Raw genomic sequence first — 27,551 nt, 5'->3', positions numbered from 1 at the left:
TCAACTGTTGGAGAAAAAATATTTGATCAAATACTTGTTTGAAGAGTCCAAAGTACATTTAATAAGTACTCTTTTGTTTCCAATTTATTTATTGTACTTTTATTTTTCTTCTGTTTAATGTAGAATGTTATTTTTTCTTGGGGGTGGGGGCATCTTTAAGACCACAAAGTTGAAAGACATTTTTATATATTCTACATATGATCTTTAAAAGAAAAGTCTTCTTTATTTTTTAAAATTTCATATCAAAATAAAATTAGACCAATCTATATCTATCTTTTTTTATCTATCTATACTACCTTAAAAGAATGAACTACTTAACTTAAATGTTAAATTATTATAATACCCCAAACTTAAAACACCAAATGTAGAAGATCTTCTATATTTTATATTGTATTATATTTATTTATGTGTAATATATTATATTATATTAACGACAATCACGTTTTCACATTGAAGGGTTGTGACATTTTCGAAGAATTATAACTTTTTGATGAATTGTGACCTTTTTGAAGGGTTGTGACTTTTCTAAAGGGTTGCAATTTTTCCAAAGAGTTGTGACTTTTCTGAGGGGGGCGACTTTACCGAAGAGTTATGACTTTTCCGATGAGTTGTGACCTTTTTGAAGGGTTGTGACATTTCTAAAGGGTTTTGACTTCTTTTTTATAAGGCACAATACGAAGTTTCTAATACACTACCCTTTGTTGGCTATAAAACGAGGGGCTTCCTCAAATGTTTAAACTATGGGGAAGGGAAGAGAAAGTATATTTAAAAGAGGTGTAACTAAGAGATTTTAAGAGTGACTAATTTTTTATTTAATAATATTCGCATTATCTTTTTAAATAGTGTGGTGGTAAATGGTTTGATATTCACGTGCAACGCACGTGTGTCAAAACTAGTACCATTAAAAGCATGAACTCCCTAACTTAAATGTTAAGTTACGATAATACCCCCAACATAAAACACTCATTTTAGTATATATTCTGTATTTTATATTATATTTATTTATTTGTTCAATTCTATATTATATTAAAAGCAGACAATTTTTCACGTTGATGGGAGTGACTGTTCCAAAGGGTTGTGACTTATTAGATGAGTTATGAATTTCCAAAAAGTTGTGATTTTTCTAAAAGGTTTTGACTTATTTTATAAGGCACGATAAGCATTTTTCCATATTATCTTTTGTTTTCTATAAATAGAGAGGTTTTCTCACACTTTTAAAACTATGAATTTTGTAAGTTTTCTATTCTTCTTCTTGAAACAAGGGAGATTGTGAGAGTTGTTCAATTATGCAATTACAATATTTTTTTGTGGCTAAATTAGATAGATCCACAAAAATTGATGCAGCAAGGAGAATAAAACAACTCAACTTCAAACGAGAAGACTATCTAAATAATTAATATATACTCATTTTCATAGCCATACATATACTTTTGCAACAACTTCTACTTGACAAGAAATTCAATGATTTTATGTTGCGCAAAGCACAACATGGTGTTCAAGTTGTGAAAAGTCTTAAACTTTTGGAGAAAAACGATTTGATCAAAAACTTGTTTGAAGAGTCCAAACTAGATTTAATAAGTACTCCTCCGTTTCCAATATATTTGTTGTACTTCTATTTTTATTTAGTTTAATATAGAATGTTTTTTTTTGTTGGGGGTGGAGGGCGCATCTTTAAGACCACAAAGTTAAAAGATATTTTTATATATTCTACATGTCGTTAAATTAAAAGTCTTTTTTATTTTTTTAAATTTCATATGAAACTAAAATTAGACAATTCCATATCTATCTCTTTATCTACCCCCAACTTAAAACACCAAATTTAGTATATCTTACATAATTTATATTGTATTTTATTTATTTATTTATTTTATATTATATTATATTATATTAAAAGCATACACCTTTAAACATTGAAGAGTAGTGACATTTCCAAAGAGTTATAACTTTTCCGATGAGTTGTGACCTTTTCGAAGGGTTGTTACTTTTTTATAGGGTTGTGACTTTTCCGAAGAGTTGTGACTTTTCCAAAGGGTTGTGACATGTTCAAAGAGTTATGACTTTTCCGATGAGTTGTGACCTTTTTGAAGGGTTGTGACACTTTTTTAATAAGGCACAATAAGCATTTTTTCATACACTACCCTTTGTTGGCTATAAAAAGAGGGGTTTCCTCAAATTTTTAAATTACAATTGTTTGAAGTTTTTCATTCTTCATCTTAAAACATCAAATTTATTATATCTTCTATATTTTATATTATATTTATTTATATATATTATATTATATTATATTAAAAGAAGACACCATTTCACATTGAATGGTTACGACTTTTCCAAAGTGTTATATGACTTTTCTGATGATTTTTGTGGCCTTCTGAAGGGTTATGACTTTTATGATTAGGAATAATATGCACATGCTCATTACACTCCCTAACATGAATGTTAAATTAATACAATACTCCAAATAAAAACATCCAATTTAGTATATCTCTTATATTTATATTAATATTTATATATATTATATTAAAAATAAGAACTCCAACAATACAATAATAACAAAGTAATGCACTATGGGGAACTTTCAATACTAATCATAAGAAAGTTTAATCCAAAATTCATAGGAACTTATACTTTATCATTCATTTTATAATTGTTTACTTAATTTCTTTATTTAATAATATTCACAATATTTTTAAAAATTGTGTTGTACATGGTTTGATGTTGCACGTGCGTCAAAACTAGTATATATATATATATATATATATAGAGAGAGAGAGAGAGAGAGAGAAATAGACCCAGAATATGGAAATAAATATAAAAGTTTCTAATGCAAGGTATAAGAGAGGACAGCTACAGACTATGTTCACAAGTTCAGACAAGGATACCAAACATGTGTATCATTCCATCAGTAGCTGCAGCTGCTAAAAGTTTTCCATTGTGATTGAAGCATACTGAAGTAATTGGAGGTGGATCTTCACCAAGAGGAAGGACTGTCTTCAATAAAGTTTGAAGAGAGTTAGGTTTGAGAATCCTTATGAAGAAAGGAAAAGAAATTGTGTTGTAAATTCAGCACTTGGATACAACCGGGACCCAATATAATCACATACCATAGCTTTCCACGTCCTCATGTTCCAGACAGTTAAAGAAGCATAGCCCAATTTACCAATGTCACTCGAACCAGGCCTACAAAACTGCAATTTAGGATCCCTTTTGAGGCAAACAAGAACTATATACATCGTAATTAAGCATATCAAAACTCTCATTTAACAACAACATTCCTAGTACAGTCCCACAAGTGGGGTCTAGGGAGGGTGGGGTGTGCACACACCTTACCCCTACCTTAGTGGGGTGGAGAGGTTGTTTTCGATAGACCCTCGACTCAAGAAAATCATTTTACAAGACAGGTTTGAATGAGTTGCAAGAGTAGAAGCTATGATGTAAAAAGAAATTAAAGAAAGTATACTCTCACAAGTGGGTTCTGAGAAGGGTGGGATGCATACACACCTTACCACTACCTTTGTGGCATAGAGAGGTTGTTTTTGATAGACCCTCGGCTGAAGAAAATCATTTTACAAAACAGGTCGGAATGAGTTGCAACTTACTATGATGAAAATAAAATTAAAGAAAGTACAGTCCCACAAGTGGGGTCTAGGGAGGGTGAGGTGTACACACACCTTACAGCTTACCCCTACTTTTCTGAGGTAGAGAGGTTGTTTTCAATAGACCCTCGGCTCAAGAATATCATTTCACAGAACAGGTCGTAATGAGTTGAAAGAGTAAGAAACTTTGGTCGAAAAAAAATAAAGAAAGAGCGGTACTGACAGTTAGTATAGATAACCAAAGTAAGGAAAACCACAATACTAATGAACTTGAAGAATCAAATAGCATAATCATCATATCATATCATATATATATATATATATATATATATATATATATATTATTATTATTATTATTATAAGTGGGAAGCTCCTAACCTCAAAATTGGATTACCATTTTATCCTTCACTAAATACTATTTCTACTCTTTTTTTTTTATGTACAAATGTAAAAACATGTTCCAATAACTAATTAGATAATCAATTTTAAAGTATTCAAATGTGCTTTAAAGATGTAATGGAAGATAAAAAGTCATTCAAGTGAATGAAATAACTTGCAGTGAGTTACTAGGTGGAAGTCCAAGCATTTCTAAACAGCTTCTCTTTTTTAATTTTAAGTTAAAGAATTTGAAGAGTTTCCATTGATAAAACTATATATACTCCAATTTCATCTACAAGAGATACAACCAGTTTCTAAGTGGTCAGTCTTAATGTTTTCATTCGCTCTTTGATATAATTTTTGCATAGGGTGGAGAATGATTTTCGAGTTCCGCTTGACTCTCCAATGTTCCCTTGTGGATTTCATACATTAGTCTTACAAAAAAAGCCTGTCGTGGATAGGAAGGTTGGAATTTTCAAGAATTCTTTTTTTATTTAGAATGGTAAAGTTGTATTCATCAGCAATGATGGTATGCTGGCAACCAAACAAAGAATTCCAAGGCAAAGTAGTCATGATTACAAAGAGCCTAGGAAATCTACTAACTGATCTACTTCATATATACCCTCTTCTTTACACCAAAAATATAGAGTATTAGTAATATTCTTAAAACATCTATTGTTTCTTTCCTTCCAAATTGACCACCATATTCAAGATGGAACTAGATTCCACCATTTTTTCTGTGTTTTACTTCCCCCTCTTCTCATCCAACAGCTTAGTAGGTCTACAAGGATGCTCAGGCACCACCCAAGGATCTTGGATAAGGCTTTGAAACATATACCATATCTGGGCCGTCACTCTATAGTGAAGGAACAAATGGTTGTTTGTTTCCTCCTTTTCATGGTAGAAGAAGCACCTAGAAACAATCTGGAATCCTATTTTTTTCAATCTCACCCGAGTCAGGCATGCTTTTCTGCACTCCGACCATGTGAAACACTATCTTGGTTGGAGTGCTGGACTTCCAGATTTGTTTCCAAGGTCCAAAAATGCCCCCCCCGGATGTGTTGCCAGGTCTCTTTTGTACTTCCAACAGAAAATTCCTCATCACTATCATGTTTCCATATGATTGCATCAGGATTAGTGTTGAGTCCCAGAAAATCTTCCAACCAACCTTTGCAATAAGTCGGCCACTCTATCCACTTCCCAGTCATTTAAGAGCCTCCTAAAGGTTATATTCCACCCTTGCTGAGACTACATCTCAGCAATAGATGCTCCAGGGTTGTTACAAAAAGAGTACAAATCTGCAAAGTCCTCCATGAGGGAGTTCTGTCCTATCCAACTTGTCTTTCCAAAAAAAGGATCCTAGTCCCCTCACCCACCTTGTAGCATATGTTCCTAGCTAGTTTTGGCCACAAATTTCTGATAGACATCCAAACTGAGACCCCATAGGTGCTGGTCACAATGTTGGAGGTCCATGAATCAGTTTGTCCATACTTGCTAACGATAACATCCTTCCACAGAGCCTGCCCCTCTTTACCAAACCTCCATAGCCATTTTGACAGTAAACACCTATTTTGCAGACCTAGATTCTTAATGCCAAGACCTCCCGATTTCTTGCTTAGTTGAGCAATTTCTCATTTGACCAAGTGAGTGCCCTTCCTTCCTTGTTTCCCAACCAAAGTAAATCTCTCCTTAGTTTATCTAATTTATTAACATAAGTAGGGAGAGCATCTAAGACAGAATTGATCATTGTTATTCTTCCTCCCAGAGATAGGTATTGTGTCTTCCAGGTGGCTAACTTTTTCTCAGTCTTCTCCACAATTACCCAGTGGCATCCCCAGATATGTAGTTGAGAATCTAGGCCAGCAATGGCATCAGGTGCCGGCAACACCAAGAATCTAGGCCCCAGACGTGAGACAAACCTTCAAATCTGGTCAATTTATATGATTCGTGTGCATTGACATTCTCTTTCTCCTCTGCTTTCTACAACTACAATTCATGATTGCCTCCTATAACATGGACATTGAAGCCATGATTGCATGGCCAAGAAATTCTTTTAATCTTGTTAGGGACTTGTATACCCATGTAGGGATAAGTGTGAGATTTGAAGAACCCCATCATTTGTTCTTAAAGATGAACTATTTATTAGTATTGAAATTAGATGGACCTAAACAAAGAAAACTAGATACCGAGAACTGTGGCCTGCACATACTAGTTATTAATAGAAGAATTTTCAGTTCACAACTATTTCTCTAAAATTGCTTAAAGCAGAGGAATTGTGACAAAAAAATCTAAGCTATAACTTCTTCATAGCAGGACATCAAAGTTATTAAGTTATAACTTATACATATCAGGACATCAAGATAATAGATAGAGAGCTTTAGATCAAAAAAGTACATGGAGAAAGTACAAGAGAAAGGTAGAAGTACAAGTTACCATCTCGATGCAGCAGCAGATACGAAAATTGGCTCCACAGGGCTGCATTTTAAATCCAACACGCTGTATCCGGGAAAACATGAAATGGGAAGGATAAAAGAACAAGTAAGACAGTGTCCAAGTATTTCATTTTTTCAGAAAGAAGAGAGTAAATCCCATGATTGTGAGGAACCTTGGGAATGCTTCTGTGCAACTAAGATCACAAACAACACGTTTAGCATCGACATTCCATGCTTTGATTCCTCCATCAGCTGTGCCTATGAGAAGCTTTTCTCAAGATGAACATTAGTTCCAGAAGCTTTAGAACCAATCCAGTATTGAAGCTAGCAACTATATCAATTAACATGAAAAAGAAACAAGAATCATGGAACCTAATAATGTATGTCTATTATATTGATAGTGTCTATACCAGTCGGTCAGATTTGCACTCCCACTCAAGTGACATGATCTCTTCCCCACAATAGATGGTTGCATTTCTTGATGTTGGTGCTGATGAGTCATATGTCCATATCCTTTATCAGAATACATTAATATCAATACAAGATCAGGATAGCATAATTTGTTGGCAAGTCAAAAAGTTTCAATGACAGTACACCAAGATGGTGTCACTCTACAGAGTGTGGGTATACATCAAACCCCGCAGAATCCAAACATCTATGTCTATACCATATCCTTCTACTCCAAAGAATGACAGAATGAAGATTGATCCCAGAGAAAAGATCAAATGAAGAATAATGGAGCTCTTAAATTTCCTCATAGAATTTTGTTCAACCTTGAAAATTCTATTAATTTTTCTCTAAATTAGCCAAAAAGTACAATGAAAAGTATCCTTGCATAGTTTTTTATTCTAGTCTCCAGCTTTTTCATCCCACGGCTAATCATAAGTGTTATCAAAGGCGCACTTAAGCCCTGAAGCGAGGCTCAAAACGTGTTGAGCGCTTCGCCTCGCTTTATGTGAGCTTCAGTGACGTCATCAAGGTTCTAAGGAAAACCTTTCCTTGCCAATGAGCCTCGTATGAAGAAGTGACACTAAATAATTGATAATTCACTTTATCATAAAAAAAAATTCAATTTCTTTGGTCATATATTTGTCATTCATGTTAATAATTATTAGTCTTGGAGTAAACATATATATATTTGTGTTCTTTTCTCCCTTTGCGCCTTTTTACATTAAAGCCCACGCTTTATTTGCGCTTAAAGCCCTCACGGACCTTAGAGCTTATTTGCGCTTTTCGCCTTTGATAACACTGATCATAACCTTGCATTATTCTAGGTAGATCCCTGTCAATTAAGACGGAGAAGGAATTGGCACTTTATTCAGCAAGTATTCAGCAAAGAGTTTTAAAAAAGCTCTCAGGCACGTTTTTCGAGGTTGTTAGTTTTAGCCATTTTTGAATTTTTCACTCTCTAGGGGAGAAATTCTCCTGCTGCTCTGACCGGACTTTTCAATAGATATGGGGAAAGATGGAATTTATTATAATGCAGGGTTTAAATCCTATGACATTACAAGGAGATCGATTACCTTTTCCAGTCCCAATAGAAGGACATTGTTTAGACAAGTCCTCTGCAAGCAAGGATACCGATGGCAGGCATGAATCATCTGGGCGCGGACGACGATGATAGGTCAATGGTGGTGGAGGTGCAGAGGAGGAAGATAGAGTTAGGAGATGACGTGGAAGGATAGACTATGGTGGGATCCCCAAAAGACGGAATTGGTAGAACCTCTGAAATGCTTAATTGTTTAATAGAAGAGGATATTAAAGTAGGTCTGACATTCAAAAAAAAGTAACATGAACAGACTTATGTATCACTGGAGGTTAGGTGAGAAGCATAGATATCCCTTCTGTACGCTTGAATAATCGAGAAAAACACATTTAAGAGCATCGGGAGCGAATTTATATTTTCTTAAAGTGAGTGTATGGACAAAGCATGTGTCCCAAAGATATGTGGTGGAAGAGAGAATAAGGTTGACTAAAGAAACAAAACAAAATGAGGTACCTGATTTTGAATAGAAGAGGAAGGCATAAGGTTAATCAAATAACAAGAGGTGAGCACTGCATCCCCCCAAAAAACGCAATACATTTGCTTGTATGAGAAGAGTGTGTGCAGTCTCAACAATATGCCTATTTTTCTCTTTGCGACCCCATTTTGTGGTGCACTGTAAGGACAAGATGCCGGATGAAGAATTCCATGGGAAGACATAAATTGTTTAAAAGATAATAAATATGCATGTGCATTATCACTACGAAAAGTGTGAATAGAAACACCAAACTGATTTTTTTTTAGCACAAAAAGTTTGAAATATGAAAAATTACTCAGAACGATCTTTCATTAAGAACATCCAAGTGCACCACCTTGAGTAACGGTTAATGAAAGTAATAAAATACTTAAAACCCAATGTTGAACTAACTATACTAGGACCCCAAGTATCAAAATGAACTAAATGAAAAAGAGACTCTGCATGACTATTAGGACTCGGGTGTGCTTCCCCAATTGACATGATTCACAATCTAACTAAGATAATTTGGACAAGCTAGGTACTATCTTCTGAAGTTTGGATAAACTAGGGTGTCCCAATCATCTGTAGATTAAACCTGGGGAGTCGGAGATTGAACAAACTGTAGTGGATTTGTCAGAACTAAGATGATAAGTCCATCTGACTCATGCCCTTTCCCAATTATTCTTCCTGTACGGAGGTCTTGTATAACAAAGAAGTCACCAAAGGAAAGAGACGAAACAATTTAAAGTCTTAAGACTCCCCATAGCTTCCCTTAGCAATCTATCAACTTCCCCATACTGTTTACATCAGTAGATCTTCGATAGGAAACGGTTCAATTAATCCCCTCAAATATGTTGTGGGACTTTTAACCGGTTTCTGAAAGAGAAGTCACACAATACTTGATCTCCTTCCTTGACATCTTATTCAGCTTTATAGTGTTATAGAATTTTAGGAGTTGTACCACCACACAAAATATCCAACCAAAATAAGACATCTACTATTAACGATTGCAAAAGTAATGAAGTTAAAGAACTTCTCTTTAATCTTTCACAATTCCCTTCCACACACTAGTTTCATATGAGGTGGTGATACACTCAAGGATCACTTTATCAACTACCCCTATATTTTTCCTGAATCATCATTTTTCACATGACTTGGTCTTCATGTGCAAACCTCCATAATTGTTTGCCTAAAAGGTTTGGTAACATTTACCTTACCTACCAAATGGAATCATCCTTCTCCCTCTGTTCCATCAAATAAAATATCCTTTATCACTCATCAGCTTTTCAATTCCTTACTAAAATATGACTAGGAGCAGCAATACATTGGATTCTAGTCGGAACAGAATTTGTGAAGAAATTATGGAACTTGATCCTATAACTGAATGTGCAATTGTGAAATGGACAAAGGCCCCCTGATACTTGGTTTAAAATCAAGACAGATGGTAACAAGAACATGGAAGGAATATCTGGTGCAGGAGGATATGTAGGGGCAAGGATTCATGAACATAGCATTTTATTGTGTTTGGGAAGAGGCAGTAGCAACATGACTGATGTAAAAGCAGTTCTCTTTGGCTTGAACTGGTATACAGAGAATGGTTTTACTTGCATCATACTAGAATGTGACTCTCTTATAGTCATAGATATGCTGCAGGAAAGAGTAATACAGCATGGCAGATGCAGGATACCATTAGAAAAGCTCAGCCGAGCAATGTAATTGCGGAATCCACCATTTTCCAGATCAATAACTTCTCCTTAGGATTTACCAGAACAAGGCAAAGAGCCATAGAATTTGAACTTCATCCAGATGGCTGCATTAAGGAGTAAACAAGGAAGAACTCTATTTTTGAGAATGGAAGTCTCTTCTCTTCTGTTGCTTCATGGTGTATTATTGTATACATGGAGGAGGATGAAATTGTCTAGTAATTTTTTGTATAGACTTTGCATGAATTGTGAGTAAGGATGTTTAATCCCCCCTCTTTGGATTGTACCCTTTTGTGAAAGAATGAAAGGGAGATGCCGCCAGAGGAGGAAATTATTTATTATTTTACGGAAATGCATTATTACAAAATTAAATCAAAATGATACGGTACTTCAAACTCCAACTTTCTTTAACTCTGTGGATTGGTACTACACAAAATTTCTTCATGTTTCAGAAACATTTTTTTTTTAAGATCAAAAAAAGCAATTTTTCAGAAACATTTATACGAGAATGCATGTCAGTTAGGAGAATATACCTGACTGTCCCATCCACAGAAGCACTAGCAACATTGTCCCCAGTAGCAGAAAAACGGCAACGACTTATTGGACTTGTGTGGCCTAAGAATGTCTCCTGTAAAATATTATTGCAGAACAATCAATTAACCCCACCTCAGTTCCCGAAAGGAAGAACAATTATAGATTTTATGTCTATGACTTTATGATGAGCATGAACAGAAAATTAAGACAGGAGATGCTGAAGTAATTAGGGAGAAGAAAAACTGAAAACTCAGGCTAATTAAGAGTCTACCTGGAAGTCCACTCTCACTTCAGGGAATTCTTCTTCTCGCTGCGCATCATTTCCAGTGTCTGTTGAAAGATTACATAATAGCTCATCTCAGAATCAGAATCATGATCAGAATCATAAGAAGAAGAAGAAGAAGAAGGCATCACTTCTCTCACTCTGACCACTGTGATTACTAATTTTAGAAGTTGAAACTTGAGTATCATCAGGCCTGATATCCTCACTGTGTTTAGGTTCTCTTTCACCAGCTTGTGCACTTGCAGAGACACAAATAACATGAGACGCCGGTACGAAAACTATGGGTTCCCCAGAACCAGCAAGAGGATTTGATGAGCTGTCAGTCCCAACAATGACTTCCGTTGCTAACAAAGAATTACTGAGATCAAATAATGCAATTAGTAGACTTCAAGATTTTCAGTAAGAACAAATTGTAACAGCTGTCACCTCCTTAACTGATGCAGCTGAGTCTCTTTCTCCTCCAACGATACTTGAAGTTGCGCAAGTTTGAAATTAAGTTGCTTGATGTCTCCTTTGAGGCGACTCACCATATTCCTTTCAGAACTGATCTTCATTAATGCAGGGATACGTGATATAGCTAAGGAGAAACTCAATGGGGGCACAATGGTAAAGAAAACTAATGGGTGACAACTAAAAAGAAATCATCTGCAAGCACGTAATACCATCTATAATCAAGGACATGCATCAGGACGAGTGAAACTAATTCTTTAAACAACCAAGTCCAAATAGACCAAACAAGGAGTTACACAATCCCTGACTTAACAATAAATGCCTCTCAAACAAATTATTTAGTATTAAGAATTAGGACATTGTTAAATATGGGAACACGATCATTCCTCTTTCAGAAAGAACTAGCAATGGAGCTCCATCTCCATTTGAATTTGTCCATTCAGATATATGTGGTCAAAGTCGTGTCAGCTCTACTTTAGGTTTTCATTTTTATGTCACCTTTGTTGATAATGGTTCTCGGTGCACTTAGTTATTTCTTCTGAAAAAATAGAACTTGGTTATTTTCTATCTTAGAAGGGGGTGCCTTGTTGTAACAGGTAAAGTTGTTGTTATGTGGCAAAGAGTCACGGGTTTGAGCTGTGGAAACAGACTCTTGTAGAAATACAGGGTAAGACTGTGTACAATAGACCCTTGTGGTCCATCCCTTCCCCGAACCCTGCGCATAGCAGGAATTTAGTGCACCGGGGTGCCCTTAATTATTTTTTATAATTCAAGTCTTTTCTGAAATTCATACTCCCTTTGATGTTTCTATCAAGAAAGTATACAGTGACAATGCATGATAAAAACATTCTTCACCTATATATTTCTTTGTCTTCACAAGGTATTTTACACTTCATTTTGTGCATATATAGTTTTTTGAGAACGGAAACAGTAGTATACAAGTGTAGCACAAAGACTGCTAAAGCCATAGACAAAAAAACCAACAGCATGCATATCTTCTACCACCTACTACAGGGATGCTATGATATCTACCAGTGAATCAATATCCTGGACAAAATCTTCCTTGCACCAAAATCGAAACAAAAAAGACAGTTCATACTAATCTTTTGCAAGGAGCTGATGTTCCTTCAGAACAACTAATGTTTCTTTCCTTTCAAATGGTCCACTTGGAATAATCTTCTACCATTTCTTTTGTCCAATTAGTCCACCAGAAAAATTCCAACAAGAAGGCAGTTCCCCTCTAGTCCTAGGCATGATCCATGACAGGCCTTTCATACTCAAAAAAGGGTTCCAGAGGACTCTAGAAACCACACAATGTATAAATAAGTGACAATAGCTTTCTGCCTCCTTTCCACATAGATAGCACCTTGAACACAATTGCATCCCCCTTCTCTTTAGATTTCTTATGTTAGGCAAGCATCTCTGACAACTAACCACACAAAATAGGTTACTTTAGATTGAAGTTTCACTTTCCATACTGATTTCCAACTCCGCAAATGAGCTTGTTGATCAGGATGATTAAGTCTAGCATATGCTGAATTCACTGTAAACTGGCCTAGACTGTGCTTCCTGCATTTAAGTTTGTCTTCCTCATCTGTTGTCCCCTTGAAATGATCAAGAGCTTTCAAAATTTCAGTGAGTCTAGCTAGCTCCCAGTCATTAAGTTGTCTCTCGAAGTTGAAACTTCACCCTGGTACAACGAGCTCGACCCAGAAGGCAAACCCCTTGCTTTCCCTGGTACAACGAGCTCGACCCAGAAGGCAAACCCCTTGCTTTCGCTGGCAAGGGGTTTCGAACTTGAGACCTCCAACATGGAAGTCCTCAGTCCAAACCACTAGGCCACCCCAAAGGGTTACACATAAGTAAGTATATCTTTCGAGACATTCCGTACTTTTCACAAACAATAACAATATACCTGATGTAATCCCACAAGTGTCGTCTAGGGAGGGTGGTGTGTACACTAACCTTAACCCTACCTTGTGAAGGTAGAGAGGTTGGTTCCGATAGGCCCTCAATACAAATAAACCATTTCAAAGATGGTATAAGAAAGGAATATTGTTAGAATTGGAATAGATATATATACAATCCTATTTAGAATAGGAATAGTCATAGGAATAGGAATAGTAAATAGTATCCTACTTGATAAAGAATTGTATTGTAGTGTTTATAAATAGGGTCTCTATAGAGAATGAAGACAGAGAACCGCTGGGTAAAGAAGTTTCAATATCTAGTACGATGGAGAAACCAACAATTTATACACCACAGCACGTGGGCACATCGACAGCTGGAGAATTTTTGAATTGGGAGTCACGTGACCGCAGCTGGAAAGGGAAAGGGCAACTTCACGCAGTAGCAGGCCAAATAAGCGAGAGAAAAAATCAGGGCCCATAAAAAGCTTTAGGCCCAACAAGGTTTAAACAAAAAGAAAGCAGTCAAGAAGCCCAAAGACTAGACTTAGTAAGTGTTGAAATAATGGCAACTCTTTCTCAAACAAAGACGCAGTATAGATTCAAAAATCTGGACAACCTGGAGGTGGAGGAGAGAAATTTCATGGCTCGCGAACAAGAGGAGACAATACAGGAGGACGGGGAGAACGCAGTCACCATAGCGAAAGCTACAAACATGGGAAAACAAATAATGGTCGTATCACAACTGAATGGGCCAAATGAAAGCAATACGGAGCTCACAGAGAATGTTGTACCGCTGATGATTCAGCTGCCATTAGAAGACAATTTTAATTCAAAAAGTCATCCACTTTGGATTAAGCAACACATACTCAAATTGAGCACTGAATTTGGGGTAGATTTTAGAGGATGTGACGAGAAAGCAGAGGAGCTCTTTATGAAAATTGATCATAACAAGCAAGGGAACAAGGGGGGCAAGGGAGAAGTCACAACAAACAAAAAGAAAGGATCAAACGAATTGAAAAGCCTGGAACTGGATACAAACTTCATGAGCTTTGGCACTAGAAGTAGAGGGGGATACCTGGCAATAGAACAATAATGAAGCTAAACATAGTGTCATGGAATATAAGGGGGATGAACTGTGCTAGAAAGAGGGAAGTGATCAAAAATATTATGAAGAGCTGGAAGGCAGATGTAGTATGTTTCCAAGAAACAAAGGTGGAAGGGAAAATTGAAAATATTGTGAAGTATAGGGGAATAAATGGGTGAATTATGCACAGTTAGAAGCCAGTGGAACCAGGGGAGGCATCGTTATTATGTGGGACAAAAGGGAGTGGGAAGGAGAAATTAGCAGTGTAGGGATGTACTCTGTCACCTGTAGCTTCACAGGGATACGTCAAGATTTCAGCTGGCACCTCACAGGTGTCTATGCGCCAAATGATAGAGTAGAAAGGGAAGAGACTTGGTGGGAAATTGGTGCTGCCAGGGGGTTGATTGCAGGACCTTGGGTCCTATGTGAGGATTTCAACACTGTGAGGTACCCATCGGAGAAGAAAAATTGCAACAGAATCAACAAAGGAATGACAGATTTCTCAGATTTCATAGAAGACATGGAGTTAGTTGATCCTGAATTATCTGGGGGAAAATACACCTGGAAGAAAGGAGACAGGAATACAACAGCAGCCAGACTTGACAGAATTTTGTTCTCGAAAGAATGGGAAGCAAATTTTAGAAATATAAGGCAGCACATACTTCACAGAGTGTCATCAGATCATTCTCCCATAATGTTACAATGCGGTGCTTGGGAAAACGCAAAGTCATACTTTAAATTTGAGAACTGGTGGTTGGACATAGAGGGTTTCAATGACAAAATTAAAGGATGGTGGAACTCCTTCAGTTTCATAGGGAAACCTGACTATGTCTTGGTTGCAAAGCTCAAAGCACTAAAAGAAAAGCTGAAAGAATGGAGCAAAACTGCACAAGGGAACTTGGGAACACAAAAACAAAATGTCTTGAAACAGCTAGCTGAATTAGAGGAGATACAGGAGAACAGAACCTGGAGGCCAGAAGAGATAACCTCTAAAACAGCATTAATCAGTGAGTTTGAAGACATAGCTAAAAGGGAGGAAATAGCTTGGAGGCAAAGATCTAGGGCAGTGTGGCTAGAGCAGGGGGATAGAAACACTAATTTCTTCCACAGAACTGCAAATGCACACAGGAGAATGAATACAATCTCAAAGCTGAAAGTGAGAGGAGAAAATTTGACTAAACCCGAGGAGATACAGAAGGAGATAGTAACTTATTATGAGGAACTATACTCTGAGCCAGAAGAATGGAGACCCTACCTGGAGATGAGAAATTGTCCTATGATTCATGAAGAAGAAAACAAATTACTCTTGGCACCTTTTGAGCAGCAGGAAATTCAAGAGAGCATAAAAGCAGGTGCAGGGGACAAAGCACCAGGGCCAGATGGTTACTTCATGGCTTTCATCAGCCAATGTTGGGACATCATTAAACTTGATCTGGTGGCTACAGTGCAGCAGTTTCATAAGGCAGAGAGGTTTGAGAAGAGTATTAATGCCACCTTTGTGGCTTTAATTCCTAAGAAAGTGGGAGCTGAGGAACTGACAGATTTTAGACCTATTAGTCTAATAGGTGGAGTTTACAAGATCATTGCTAAACTGCTGGCAGAAAGGTTAAAGAAGGTGCTACACAGGCTTGTAGACAGCCAACAAATGGCATTCATAAAAGGTAGACAAATAATGGATGCAGTGTTGATAGCAAATGAATGTGTTGAGTCTAGACAGAGAAGCAAGTGCCCTGGAATTCTATGCAAGCTTGATGTACAGAAGACCTATGATCATTTAAACTGGAATTTCTTACTACTTATGATGCAAAGGATGGGTTTTGGAGCCAAATAGATTAGATGTGTGAAATTCTGCATAAGCATAGTCAAGTTTTCTATCTTAGTTAATAGAACTCCTAGTGGTTTCTTTTCATCCCAAAGGGGACTGAGACAAGGTGATCCCCTATCACCCTTTCTATTCATCTTAGCCATGGAAGGTTTGAGTAACCTAATTCACACAGCAAAGATGAAGGGCTGGGTAAGGGGCTTTAGGGTGGACAGCAGTGCACAAAATGGCTAGGAGATTACCCATCTGCAATATGCATATGATACTCTTATTTTTTGTGAAGTAATGACAGAGCAAATGTTGATCCTAAGAGTAATATTCATCATCTTTGAAGCAGTCTCTGGATTACATATCAATTGGGGGAAGAGTTTCATTTATCCCATAATGAAGTGGCTTAGGTGGAGAGGTGGAGAGTCTGGCAGGGGTTTTGGGTGGTAGGGTAGGGGAACTACCAACCATATACCTAGGTATGCCATTGGGGGAAAGAGCAAATCAATAGGGATCTGGAATGGAGTGATAGAAAAATGCAAAAAGAAGCTAACCAACTGGAAGAGCCAATATCTGTCTAGAGGAGGTAGATTAACCATGGTTAATAGTGTGCTAGATGCAATACCTGCCTATATGATGTCTGTGTTCCCAGCACCAAACAAGGTCAAACAGAGGATAGATGCTTTGAGAAGAAATTTCTTTTGGCAGGAAAATGAAGATAAAAAGAAGTTTCATCTAGTCAAGTGGGAAGAGGTCATAAAAAATAAGAAAGAGGGGGGACTGGGGATCAGGAACATGAAGAAACAAAACAAAAGCCTAATGTTAAAATGGCTTTGGAAGTTTATGACAAGAGAGAATATGCTATGGAGAGAGGTGATCAGGGCAAAATATGAAATGGAGAATAGGTGGATGACAAAGATGGTAACTACACCATATGGATGTGGTATCTGGAGATCAATAAGAAATCAATAAGAAATCTTTGGCATCTGTTTCTTTCTAGAATCAGATTCCAGGTGGGTAATGGAATGAAGGTGTCATTTTGGGAGGACAGATGGATAGCCCAAAGAACCCTGAAACAATTATTCCCAGACTTATATACACTAAGCCTTCAACAAAATGCAACTGTGGCTGAAATGTGGACAGGACAGGGGTGGAACTTACATCTTAGGAGGAATCTAAATGATTGGGAGATGGGGAACAAAGTGGCCTTCCATGATACAATGGCACAATTTAGTAATCTGACTAGGGAAGAAGACAGTTGTGTGGAAGATTGGCAGCAAAGGGGTTTTCAGTGTCAAGTCAGCTTACAAAGATCCTAATCACTCAAATTCAAATGATAGGATGGAGCTCTGGCCATGGCAGATGATATGGAGACCTAAAATCTCATACAAGGTAAACTGTTTCACATGGTTACTAGCAAAGGAAGCAGTGCTGACACAAGAAAATATAAAGAAGAGGAAGTTCCAACTATGCTCAAGATGCTATTTGTGTGAGGAACAAGCAGAGACAGTCAACCATCAATTATGGAGAATATTCAGCAGCCTTAGGAAGATCATTTGGGTGAAACCAAGAAACATAGTACAACTCCTAAATTGTTGGATCAATATTGGCAATACTACAATTAAGGAGGAGAGATGGAGGATTGTCCCAGCTTGTATATGGTGGACAGTGTGGAAAGAAAAGAATCAAAGATGTTTTGAGGGCAAGAAGAACAATTTGTAGAATTTCAAGATGAATTGTATAGCTCTTTATTATTTTTGGTGTAAACAGAAAGTCTTAGTACAGGCAGAAGAACTTTTTGATGTTTTAGACTATTTGTGACAAAAAGCACAGATGGAGTAAGTCTAGTTTGTAATACTTTTGGAAGGGGGGCTACTTTGATGTAGTATACCTGTGGATAAATAGAAGAAAAAGTTACCATTCTCAAAAAAAAAAAATGTAGATACAACAATTCAATAATATTTTTTTCCTATATTTCTCACATGGTATCAGAGTCTCTACGATCTTGGTAGAGAATCAAAGAGTTTCTATTGTCAGCAGGCGGCCATCACCCATATATGCCACCCGTATGGCTAATGATTATATTTTGCTCCTATATTTCACACATGGTATCAGAGCCTCTACGATCTTGGTAGAGAATCAAAGAGTTTCTATTGCCGACGGGCAGCCATTACCCATATATGTCACCCGTATGGCTAATGATTATATTAGCAATAGTTGGGTCACCATGTATCTTTTCGTGACTACTTTCTTATATCTAATATGTGTAGCACCGTGTTATCTTTTCGGTGACTACTTTTATCATATGTAATTTGTGTAGCATCATGCAATCTTTTCGGTGACTACTTTTTTCATATTTAATTTGTGTAGCAATATGTCATCTTTCTGGTGACTGCTTTTTTCATAATTAATTTGTATAGCACTATGACATCATTCTAGTGACTATTTTCTCATATCTTATTTGTGTAACACTGTGCCATCATTTCGATGACTAGTTTCTCATATCTTATATGTGTAGCACCGTGCCATCCTTCCGATGACTACATTTTTCATAATTAATTTGTGTAGCACTGTGCCATCTATCCTGTGACTACTTTTATTTAGATCTGATTTGTATAGCACCGTGCATCTCTGCAGACTACTTTTCATATTTAATTTGTGTAGTATCGTGGATTTTTTTGAACTGCTTTCTCATATTTGAGTTGCATAGCACCGTGTGTCTTTTCGATGACTCCTCATATTTGTTTGGGTAGTTCCATTCGAAAAGCTTTCCAATGACTCCTCAAATCTGATATACATAGGGTTGTGTCATCATTCCGACTCTACCCATATAATTTCTCCTTTTCAAAAGAGTCATGCCATTAATCTGACCCTACTCATATAATTCTCTTTCTCAGAAGGGTTGTGCCATCATTCCGTCTGCACCCATATAATTTTATTTCACAGATTGTGACATTCTAATCAGTTGGACGCTAAGAACGTTTTTCTCCATGGTGATCTCAATGAAGAAATTTATATGGAGCAAGCACCTGATTTTGTTGCTCAGGGAGAGTCTACTGCACTTATATGTCGATTGTGTAAGTCACTTTATGGTCCGAAACAGTTTTCTCAACGAACTTATCACTCTGTATTTTATCAACATTATACATCAAATCTAATTTAATTTTTTTGAGGAACTACATCTAATCTAGTATTTATTTCATGAGAAGGCCAAGCACATTGAGATTCACTAACATTATGCATCAAATCTAGTATTTCATGAGAAGAAGCACATTGAAATTGACGGTCAATTTTGTGAAGTCGGGTGATCAACCTGCAGATATACCACCAAGCTCCTCATCAGTCCTTGTATTAATTACATTTGTAACAAGCTGGGTACATGTGACTTGTATGCACCAGCTTAAGGGGGAGTGTTAAAATTGGAATAGATATATACAATCGTATTTAGAATAGGAATAAGCATAGGAATGGAATAGGAATAGGAATAAGAATAGTAATGAATATCCTACTTAGTAAAGGATTGTATTGTAGTGTTTATAAATAGGGTCTCTATGTAATAATGTAGATACAAAATTAAATAATATTCTTTTCCTATATTTCTCACAAATACTATAGTGAAAAAGCCATGATGAAAGTAGCAACAACAACATACCCAGTATAATCCCACAAAGTGAGGTTTGGAAAGGGTAGAGGGTACGCAGACCTTACCTCTACTCAGGTAGAGAGATTGTTCCCAATAGACCCTCTACTTAAAAAAAAAGTCTAAAGCAGTCCAAAAAACAAAGCAACAAAAGTTCAAGAAATAGTAGATAGTAACAGGACAATAACTACAACAACATAATATGATAGTCAAAGGACAAGATAACAAATAATAACAGAAATCAAAGGACTAAAAACTACAAGAGCAATACTACAACTACTAGTATGGACAGATAACAAGACAACGCACTACTACGTACTAGCCCTCTACCCCAATTCGTGTCCTCCACAACCTCTTACCTAAGGCAATGTCCTTAGTAAGCTGAAGCGGCATCATATATTGTCTAATAACCTCTCCCAAGCTGTCTTTGGTCTATCTCTACCTCTCATAAAACCATCCATAAGCATTGTCTCACAACTCCACACTAGGACATCTGTACATCTTCTTTTTACATACCTAAACCATTTCAGTCTCGTTTCTACATTTTGTCCTCCACCGAAGCCGCTCCACCTTGACCCAGATGTCCTCATTTGAAATCTTATCAGAGATAGTAGTAACAACAAATAATATGATAACAAAGCAAAGGAAACAATAAATAAAGAAAAACTAAAGAATAAAATAATAGGATAGTAATAATAATAATAATAGTACTTAAGGAAAACTAGACAATGTTCAACTCTTTACTAACCTTCTACCATGATCCTCGACCTCCATATCCATTTATCTAGGGCCATGTCCTCAGTAAGTTGCATGTATGTCATTTCTAGTTTAATCACCTCTTTCAATGCTTCTTCAGCCTACCTCTACCTCTTCACAAACCCACCATGGTCAACCTCTCACATCTCTTTACTAGGGCATTTATGCATCTCTTTACATGCCTGAACCATCTTACTCTTGCTTCTTTCATGTTGTCAACCATAGCAGCCACTCTCACCTTGTGGCGAATATCTCTCCTAGTATGCCCACACATCTATCTCAACATTTTCGTTTCTTCTACTTTCCATCTTTGGGAAGTTTGAGTTCTTGACCGACCAACACTATACCACATAGCTAGTCTAACCACTTTATAAACCTTACCTTTACGTCTTGGTGGTACATTCTTATCACAATAGACACCGGATGTAAGCCTCCATTTCATCCACCTCACTCCAATACAATGTGTAACATCATCGTCAATCAAATTAGCTAAATCAAAATGTCATCTCCATGGTTCTTTCTGCACCAACTCTTCCCATTACAGCTCATCCCCTCTTCCTCTTCAAGTCTACTCTAGACGACCTCGACCAAACCTTCCACTAGCCAATCTAGTTGGTGTTACTATTCATGATACATGCAAACAATGTTTGACGAGTGACTCATACTTCGACAACACCCCCTACTTGGGTTGAGCACTCATCAAATAAAATAGATCTTCTTATTGCTCTTAGAAAAAGTATTTAGACTACTCACAATATTTATCTTGTTTATAATTTCCTGTGTTATTACACTTTGTTGCCTTTATACCATGCCTTTATTATCAATTTATATACTATCAAAATACCAAAGACAATGGCAGGGTATGATGGCTCATCCAAGTTGGTGTCAGGCTATGATCAATGTAATGATAGTCTTAAAGATAATGGTACTTGGGAATAGTTCTTTTACCACCGCACGAAGCAGTCGTTAGATGTTGTTGAAATTTATATCAAAGTGGAGGTTGATGGTTTCAAAGCTAGATGGGTAGAAACGGATCTACTCAAATTAACGGCCTTGATTATAGTGACATTATTTCTACGATAATGAAGATTGTATATATTTGTCTACTTATTTCCATCGTAATCATGTCTCTTTAGCTCCTTTATTAGTTTCACGGCGGCCTTGTTGAGGATGTCAACATGTAGCAACCTCAAAGTTTTTTGCTCACAAGAAGTTTGAGTTTGTGTGTCGATTACATTAATCTTTGTATAGTCTTGAGCAATGGATTCATCATAAACCTAATAGTAATTTCCAATAACGTAAATCAATAGTTCAAATTGCATTCAGAACAAAGTAATCTTTTACTTTGGTTAAGGGCCCTTTTTGTGAGAAAGTTGAGTGCCAAAGTCACTGAGTGGGCAAGTCATCAATCCTTGGACTATGTAATGTACTTTATATGTTGGGTTATGGGCGAGCACTTTACCAAAGGTTTCTAAAAAAGTCCGTCGAAGGATTCCACAAAAATTTAAGGATTAGTCATTTGTGGTTGTTTAGCACTAATGATCAAGAGTTTGGCATGCTTCAAAGTAAAGTTGACCACTCTATGTTCTATAAACATTCTCATAATGGAAAAATTAGAGTAGCATACTCTTGATTGTTTACGCTCATGACATTGTCATAAAGGCAATGATGAAGGTATCACTCAACCTAAATAGTATCTAATTAGTCACTTTGAAACCAATCTCAAACCAAAAATCTGATTAAATGAAGATACTTCCTAAGCATAGGCATTATTCAACGCTAGGATTTTCATTTTAAGAGGTATGATTTGAACATAATGGAAAACACTAGCACATTAAATTGCAAACCTATTGATGCTCCTATGGAATCCTAGCCAGTGGGAGCCCTAGAGGACCCTAATCATAATCAAAGATTAGTTGACAAGCTCAATTATATTACAATCATGACGAGACATCTCATTTTTTATCAGTGTTATTAGCCAATTTCTCCAAGCTCCTTATGGCAGTCATGAAATGCTTCAATTCACAATCTTAGGTATATCAAAGTTAACTTGGACAAGGCATATTATATGAGGATAAGAGCATAACAAATACATTGGAAACTCCAATGCAAACTAAGCAGGATCTTCTTAAGATAGATTATCTACTAAAGGAAAACTATGTTTTAATTAGAGAAAATCGACATCTTGGAAAAGCAAAACACACGCAATAGTTGGATCAATTGCAAAGGCAAATTATCAAGCAATGATGTTGGCTACATGTAGCCTTATATGACTAAAGCAACTTTTTTAAGGATTTTGCACTAATGCAACTGATCTATGGCAATCACGCTGCAATACACAATGTTTTAAGCTTAGTGTTTCATGAGAGAACGAAGTAAATAGAAACATTTTGTCATTTCATCCGACAAAAGAGTTGGGGTACATTACTACAGGTTTTATCAACTTGAATGATCCAGTTGGCAAATATAGTTACAAAGTCAATCCACTGCTCCAGAATTGAGTATATTTGAGGCAAGTCAAGAGCATATAATGTGTATGCCCCAACTTGAGGGGGAGTATTAAGAATTAAGAAAATGTTAAACATTTAGAAGAGCCCATTCTTTGTAAAAATGGAAAAGGTTAAGAATTCTTATAATTGTGCAACTACAAATAGGAAATACTTTCCTTTCCTTTTTGGGATTACAGTTTGTTCCTCTTTAGGTGTAAACAATATTTGAACCACAACATGCTTGAGGGAATAATCAAGTAATTCATTTCAAACATCTCATTCTTTTTTCATTATTTACATTTAGCTTATTATCATATGGTGAAATGCAATGTGTATTTGCTTTTACTACAATCTAATTAATGGGCACATTTTTTCATTAAATACCTTCAAACATATAATTGATCTTCATAGGAGACATACAGACATTTATCTTCTTTTACTATAAACTGATTCCCTCAACAAAATTGGTAAAGGCCTTAGCATCTTTGTTTTCCCCATATGCCTGGCAGTAAAGCACCAGAAACTAAATGTAAAAGATGGTCTCCTCTAAACACCAAAGAAGCATAAATAATCTCACTTGTAGGGAAACTGCTTGAAATTAATTTGCATGATTGAAAGCAAGAATATTTAATCCATAACTAGAAATAATAAAACGTGAGAATATATAGTTAAGGATATGAGTGCCATTAAACATCTTGGTGAGAAAATTTCTAAGAGATAGATGCAATGCATTGGACCACTCCTTTGAAAAGTATACCCGAAACTGGGGTTCGGATTGAGGAGCTTTAATATATGGAATTGCTGCATGAAATGATTAGACGTCAAGAAAGCTTCATCATTTAATTTGAATAGATAAATAAAAGAGATAGATAGTACCGACCAAACCAGGATGCCCAATGTTGGTCTTTTTGCAGCAATTCAGTGCCATGTATGTCAAACAACTCTATGACTTTATCCTTTCTGCCAGCTTGTATGGCATGAATGATATAATAGTGTATAATAGAGATATCTAACTCAGATATGACAGAAATAAGATGTGTCTCGTGAGAAGAAAAGCAGTTGTTGAAAAAGCGAAGGAGTTGAATGAGGTTTTCAGCTTGGAATTTGGGGATATAAATGGAGAAAATTAAATCTAATATCTTATCAACTTGAAATCCTTTGCCAATATCAGTTCCCAACTCTTTGACAAAAGCCTGCAGAGTGTTTGTAAAGCCTCTGAATACTAGAAACTCCCTCACAAGCTCCTCCGCATACACCATATTCTCCATCTTCAGCTTATATGGATTATTAATTAAAAAAAAAATCTATGAACCTAGCTTCTCCACAAACTCGGCAGCACACATACAAGAGTTAATAACCCATCTTAACTATCCACAATTTATCAACTCAATACTTAAATTACGGGATGTTCATGTTATATCCCCATCAAATACAGCATTTCCTGAGTGAAAACCCCTGCTGCACAGTCTCTTTTCTTTTTTAGCAAAGAGATTTAAGACAGAAATATTACCAGCTGAAAAAGACGACAAGCAAAGAAAGTGACTCCACCTCACCTGAGAGGAAAACTCCGAAACGACTAGAATGAAAAAATCAACTAGCTTCCTGGTTTCGAAAAAATCAGGTCCAGAAGCCTTTTCTTTCGTTTTTTAGGCTAAAATTCCCCTTTAACAAAGTCAATGAGTAGGGTTTATATAGGCCTGAGATTATGAGAAAAATAGTGGCCCAAATCGATGTGGGAACCTGAAAATTTTGGAATCGTACTAATTCGAACGGAATTGAATGGAGGATCGTTTGATTCTTGAGTAGTACGAAGAAGCTGTGAGATTCGAGAATCTTCTTGTACAGAGAGGGTAACGGATAGAGAGGACGACGCAGCTGCAAAGTCACTAGGTTCGGGTTGCTCTTGGGTTCATTCGTGTCTGGATTCGCTTGGCGAAGAAGAAGACACATTATAATAATTATCAAACATTCAAAATAAACAACTCATTATAATACTAATTATTTAACTTAACTAATTTAAGAACAAGAAAATATATATTTAACTCAAGAGCTATTTTTTGAGATAGCTTTGTTTTTTCAAAATATAAATCTATATATTTTATAGGAAAAATGGCAAAATTGCCTTGAAAATAATTTTAAAAGTATTATTTGATATTCGAAAACAATTATTTTAAATTGTTTGAAATTTAAGAAGCTTGAAGATTAATCAAATTTTGGAGAGTCAAAATTGGGTGTCAATAAGTCCCATTTTTAAACATTTCTCCTCATACTAGATATAGGACCCCGTGCCAGCACGGGGCCCAATATATATTATTTTATTATTTTAATTTATGTCATATTATGGAATTTGAGAAGTTATTGAAATTTTTATATGATTTTAAAAATATTTTAAATTTTTAGTTATTGTGATTTATAGTACTTTTTTTAACATAATTTTGAAAATAATATTTATTACTCTGTTTCTTCTAATTTATGTGGCACACGCAGAATTTCAAATATTAACCATTTTTTACATGTCTCTTTAATATATTAAGTTATTAATTATTGTATTTTATAGTACATTTTGAACCTAATTTTTTAATAATATATGTTATTTGCCATGTCCCAATTTATGTGGCATTAATTGATAGATTTGTTGGAGTCGAGAGATTTATTTTGTTAATTATTGTAATTTATAGTTTCTTTTTCGTCAATTTCAAACAATATATGTTGTTAATTGATAGAATACTTTTAATGTAATTTTTTTAAAAAAATATGTGTGACTGTCCATGTCCCAATTTATGTGGCACATGTAAAGTTTTGACAATTAACCAAAATTTTAATACATTTAAAAAAATATTTTTAAGTCGTTAAATTTTAAGTAATTTAAATTGTTGTATTATTTATTACAATTTATAATGCTTTTAAAGTAGTTTAAATATTGTACTATTTATTATGATTTATAACACTTTTTTTTTTAATTTATGTCATATTATGGAATTTGAGAAGTTATTGAAATTTTTATATGATTTTAAAAATATTTTAAATTGTTAGCTATTGTGATTTGTAGTACTTTTTTTTAACATAATTTTGAAAATAATATTTATTACTCTATTTGTTCTAATTTATGTGGCAGATGCAGAATTTCAAATATTAACCCTTTTTTATATGTCTCTTTAATATATTAAGTTGTTAATTATTGTATTTTATAGTACATTTTGAACCTAATTTTTTAATAATATATGTTATTTGCCATGTCCCAATTTATGTGGCATTAATTGATAGATTTGTTGGAGTCGAGAGATTTATTTTGTTAATTATTGTAATTTATAGTTTCTTTTTCGTCAATTTCAAACAATATATGTTGTTAATTGATAGAATACTTTTAATGTAATTTTTTTAAAAAAATATGTGTGACTGTCCATGTCCCAATTTATGTGGCACATGTAAAGTTTTGACAATTAACCAAAATTTTAATACATTTTAAAAAAAAATTTAAGTCGTTAAATTTTAAGTAATTTAAATTGTTGTATTATTTATTACAATTTATAATGCTTTTAAAGTAGTTTAAATATTGTACTATTTATTATGATTTATAACACTTTTTTTTTAATTTATGTCATATTATGGAATTTGAGAAGTTATTGAAATTTTTATATGATTTTAAAAATATTTTAAATTGTTAGCTATTGTGATTTGTAGTACTTTTTTTTAACATAATTTTGAAAATAATATTTATTACTCTCTTTGTTCTAATTTATGTGGCAGATGCAGAATTTCAAATATTAACCCTTTTTTATATGTCTCTTTAATATATTAAGTTGTTAATTATTGTATTTTTTAGTACATTTTGAACCTAATTTTTTAATAATATATGTTATTTGCCATGTCCCAATTTATGTGGCATTAATTGATAGATTTGTTGGAGTCGAGAGATTTATTTTGTTAATTATTGTAATTTATAGTTTCTTTTTCGTCAATTTCAAACAATATATGTTGTTAATTGATAGATTTTTTGGAGTGGACTTTTTTTTTTATTAATTATTGTAATTTATTGTTTCTTTTTCGTCAATTTCAAACAATATATGTTTATTATATAATCCATTTTATGTGGTACCAATAGAATTTAGAGAGTCAATTAAATTTTTTATATAAGTTTTAAATAATTAAGCTGTTAATTATTGTAATGTATAGTATTACTTATATTATTTTTAAATATATTTAAATATTATATGTTAGGTTTTTTATCCTAATTTATATGGCATTGATAGAATTTAAAGTGTCAAATAATTGTTAATTATTGTAATAGATAATATGGAGTATTTAAGTCATTTATAGTATAGTAATTAATATATAATATGTAGTATTTAAGTGGAAGGTGGTGGGGCCCACTTATATAGTTTGATAAATATATTAGATATTAGTTGTGATTTATAGTATAGTAATTAATAATATATAATATGTAGTATTTAAATGGAAGGTGGTGGGGGCCACTTATATATTTTATAAA

The 27,551-nt window shown here is 35.0% G+C and overlaps 1 protein-coding gene across 8 annotated transcripts in view; it reads right to left on the bottom strand.

Annotated features, from left to right (window-relative positions):
* The window catches only part of LOC125862461 (uncharacterized), a 35,821-nt gene extending 10,822 nt beyond the window's left edge, over positions 1-24,999 (bottom strand). The window contains exons 1-11 of one of the 8 annotated variants that reach the window (XM_049542535.1): positions 23,943-24,999; positions 23,742-23,863; positions 11,350-11,492; positions 11,064-11,278; positions 10,912-10,970; positions 10,640-10,734; positions 6,814-6,916; positions 6,577-6,671; positions 6,405-6,467; positions 3,102-3,177; positions 2,880-2,988 (exon numbers count right to left, since the gene is read on the bottom strand). In XM_049542535.1, coding sequence (XP_049398492.1) covers positions 2,880-2,988; positions 3,102-3,177; positions 6,405-6,467; positions 6,577-6,671; positions 6,814-6,916; positions 10,640-10,734; positions 10,912-10,970; positions 11,064-11,278; positions 11,350-11,492; positions 23,742-23,863; positions 23,943-24,330 — 1,468 coding nt within the window. In that variant the 5' untranslated portion in view covers positions 24,331-24,999. Of the gene's footprint in view, positions 1-2,879; positions 2,989-3,101; positions 3,178-6,404; positions 6,468-6,576; positions 6,672-6,813; positions 6,917-10,639; positions 10,735-10,911; positions 10,971-11,054; positions 11,282-11,349; positions 11,493-23,741; positions 23,864-23,942 lie in introns of all 8 variants that reach the window. The other 7 variants (XM_049542530.1, XM_049542534.1, XM_049542536.1 and 4 more) reach the window with 7 other exon arrangements.
* Between the last annotated feature and the right edge of the window lie 2,552 nt (positions 25,000-27,551).

The sequence above is a fragment of the Solanum stenotomum genome, chromosome 4 (assembly GCF_019186545.1).
Source record: "Solanum stenotomum isolate F172 chromosome 4, ASM1918654v1, whole genome shotgun sequence".
In the NCBI taxonomy this organism is placed as follows: domain Eukaryota; kingdom Viridiplantae; phylum Streptophyta; class Magnoliopsida; order Solanales; family Solanaceae; genus Solanum; species Solanum stenotomum.
This window is presented reverse-complemented; position numbering and strand designations above follow the sequence as displayed.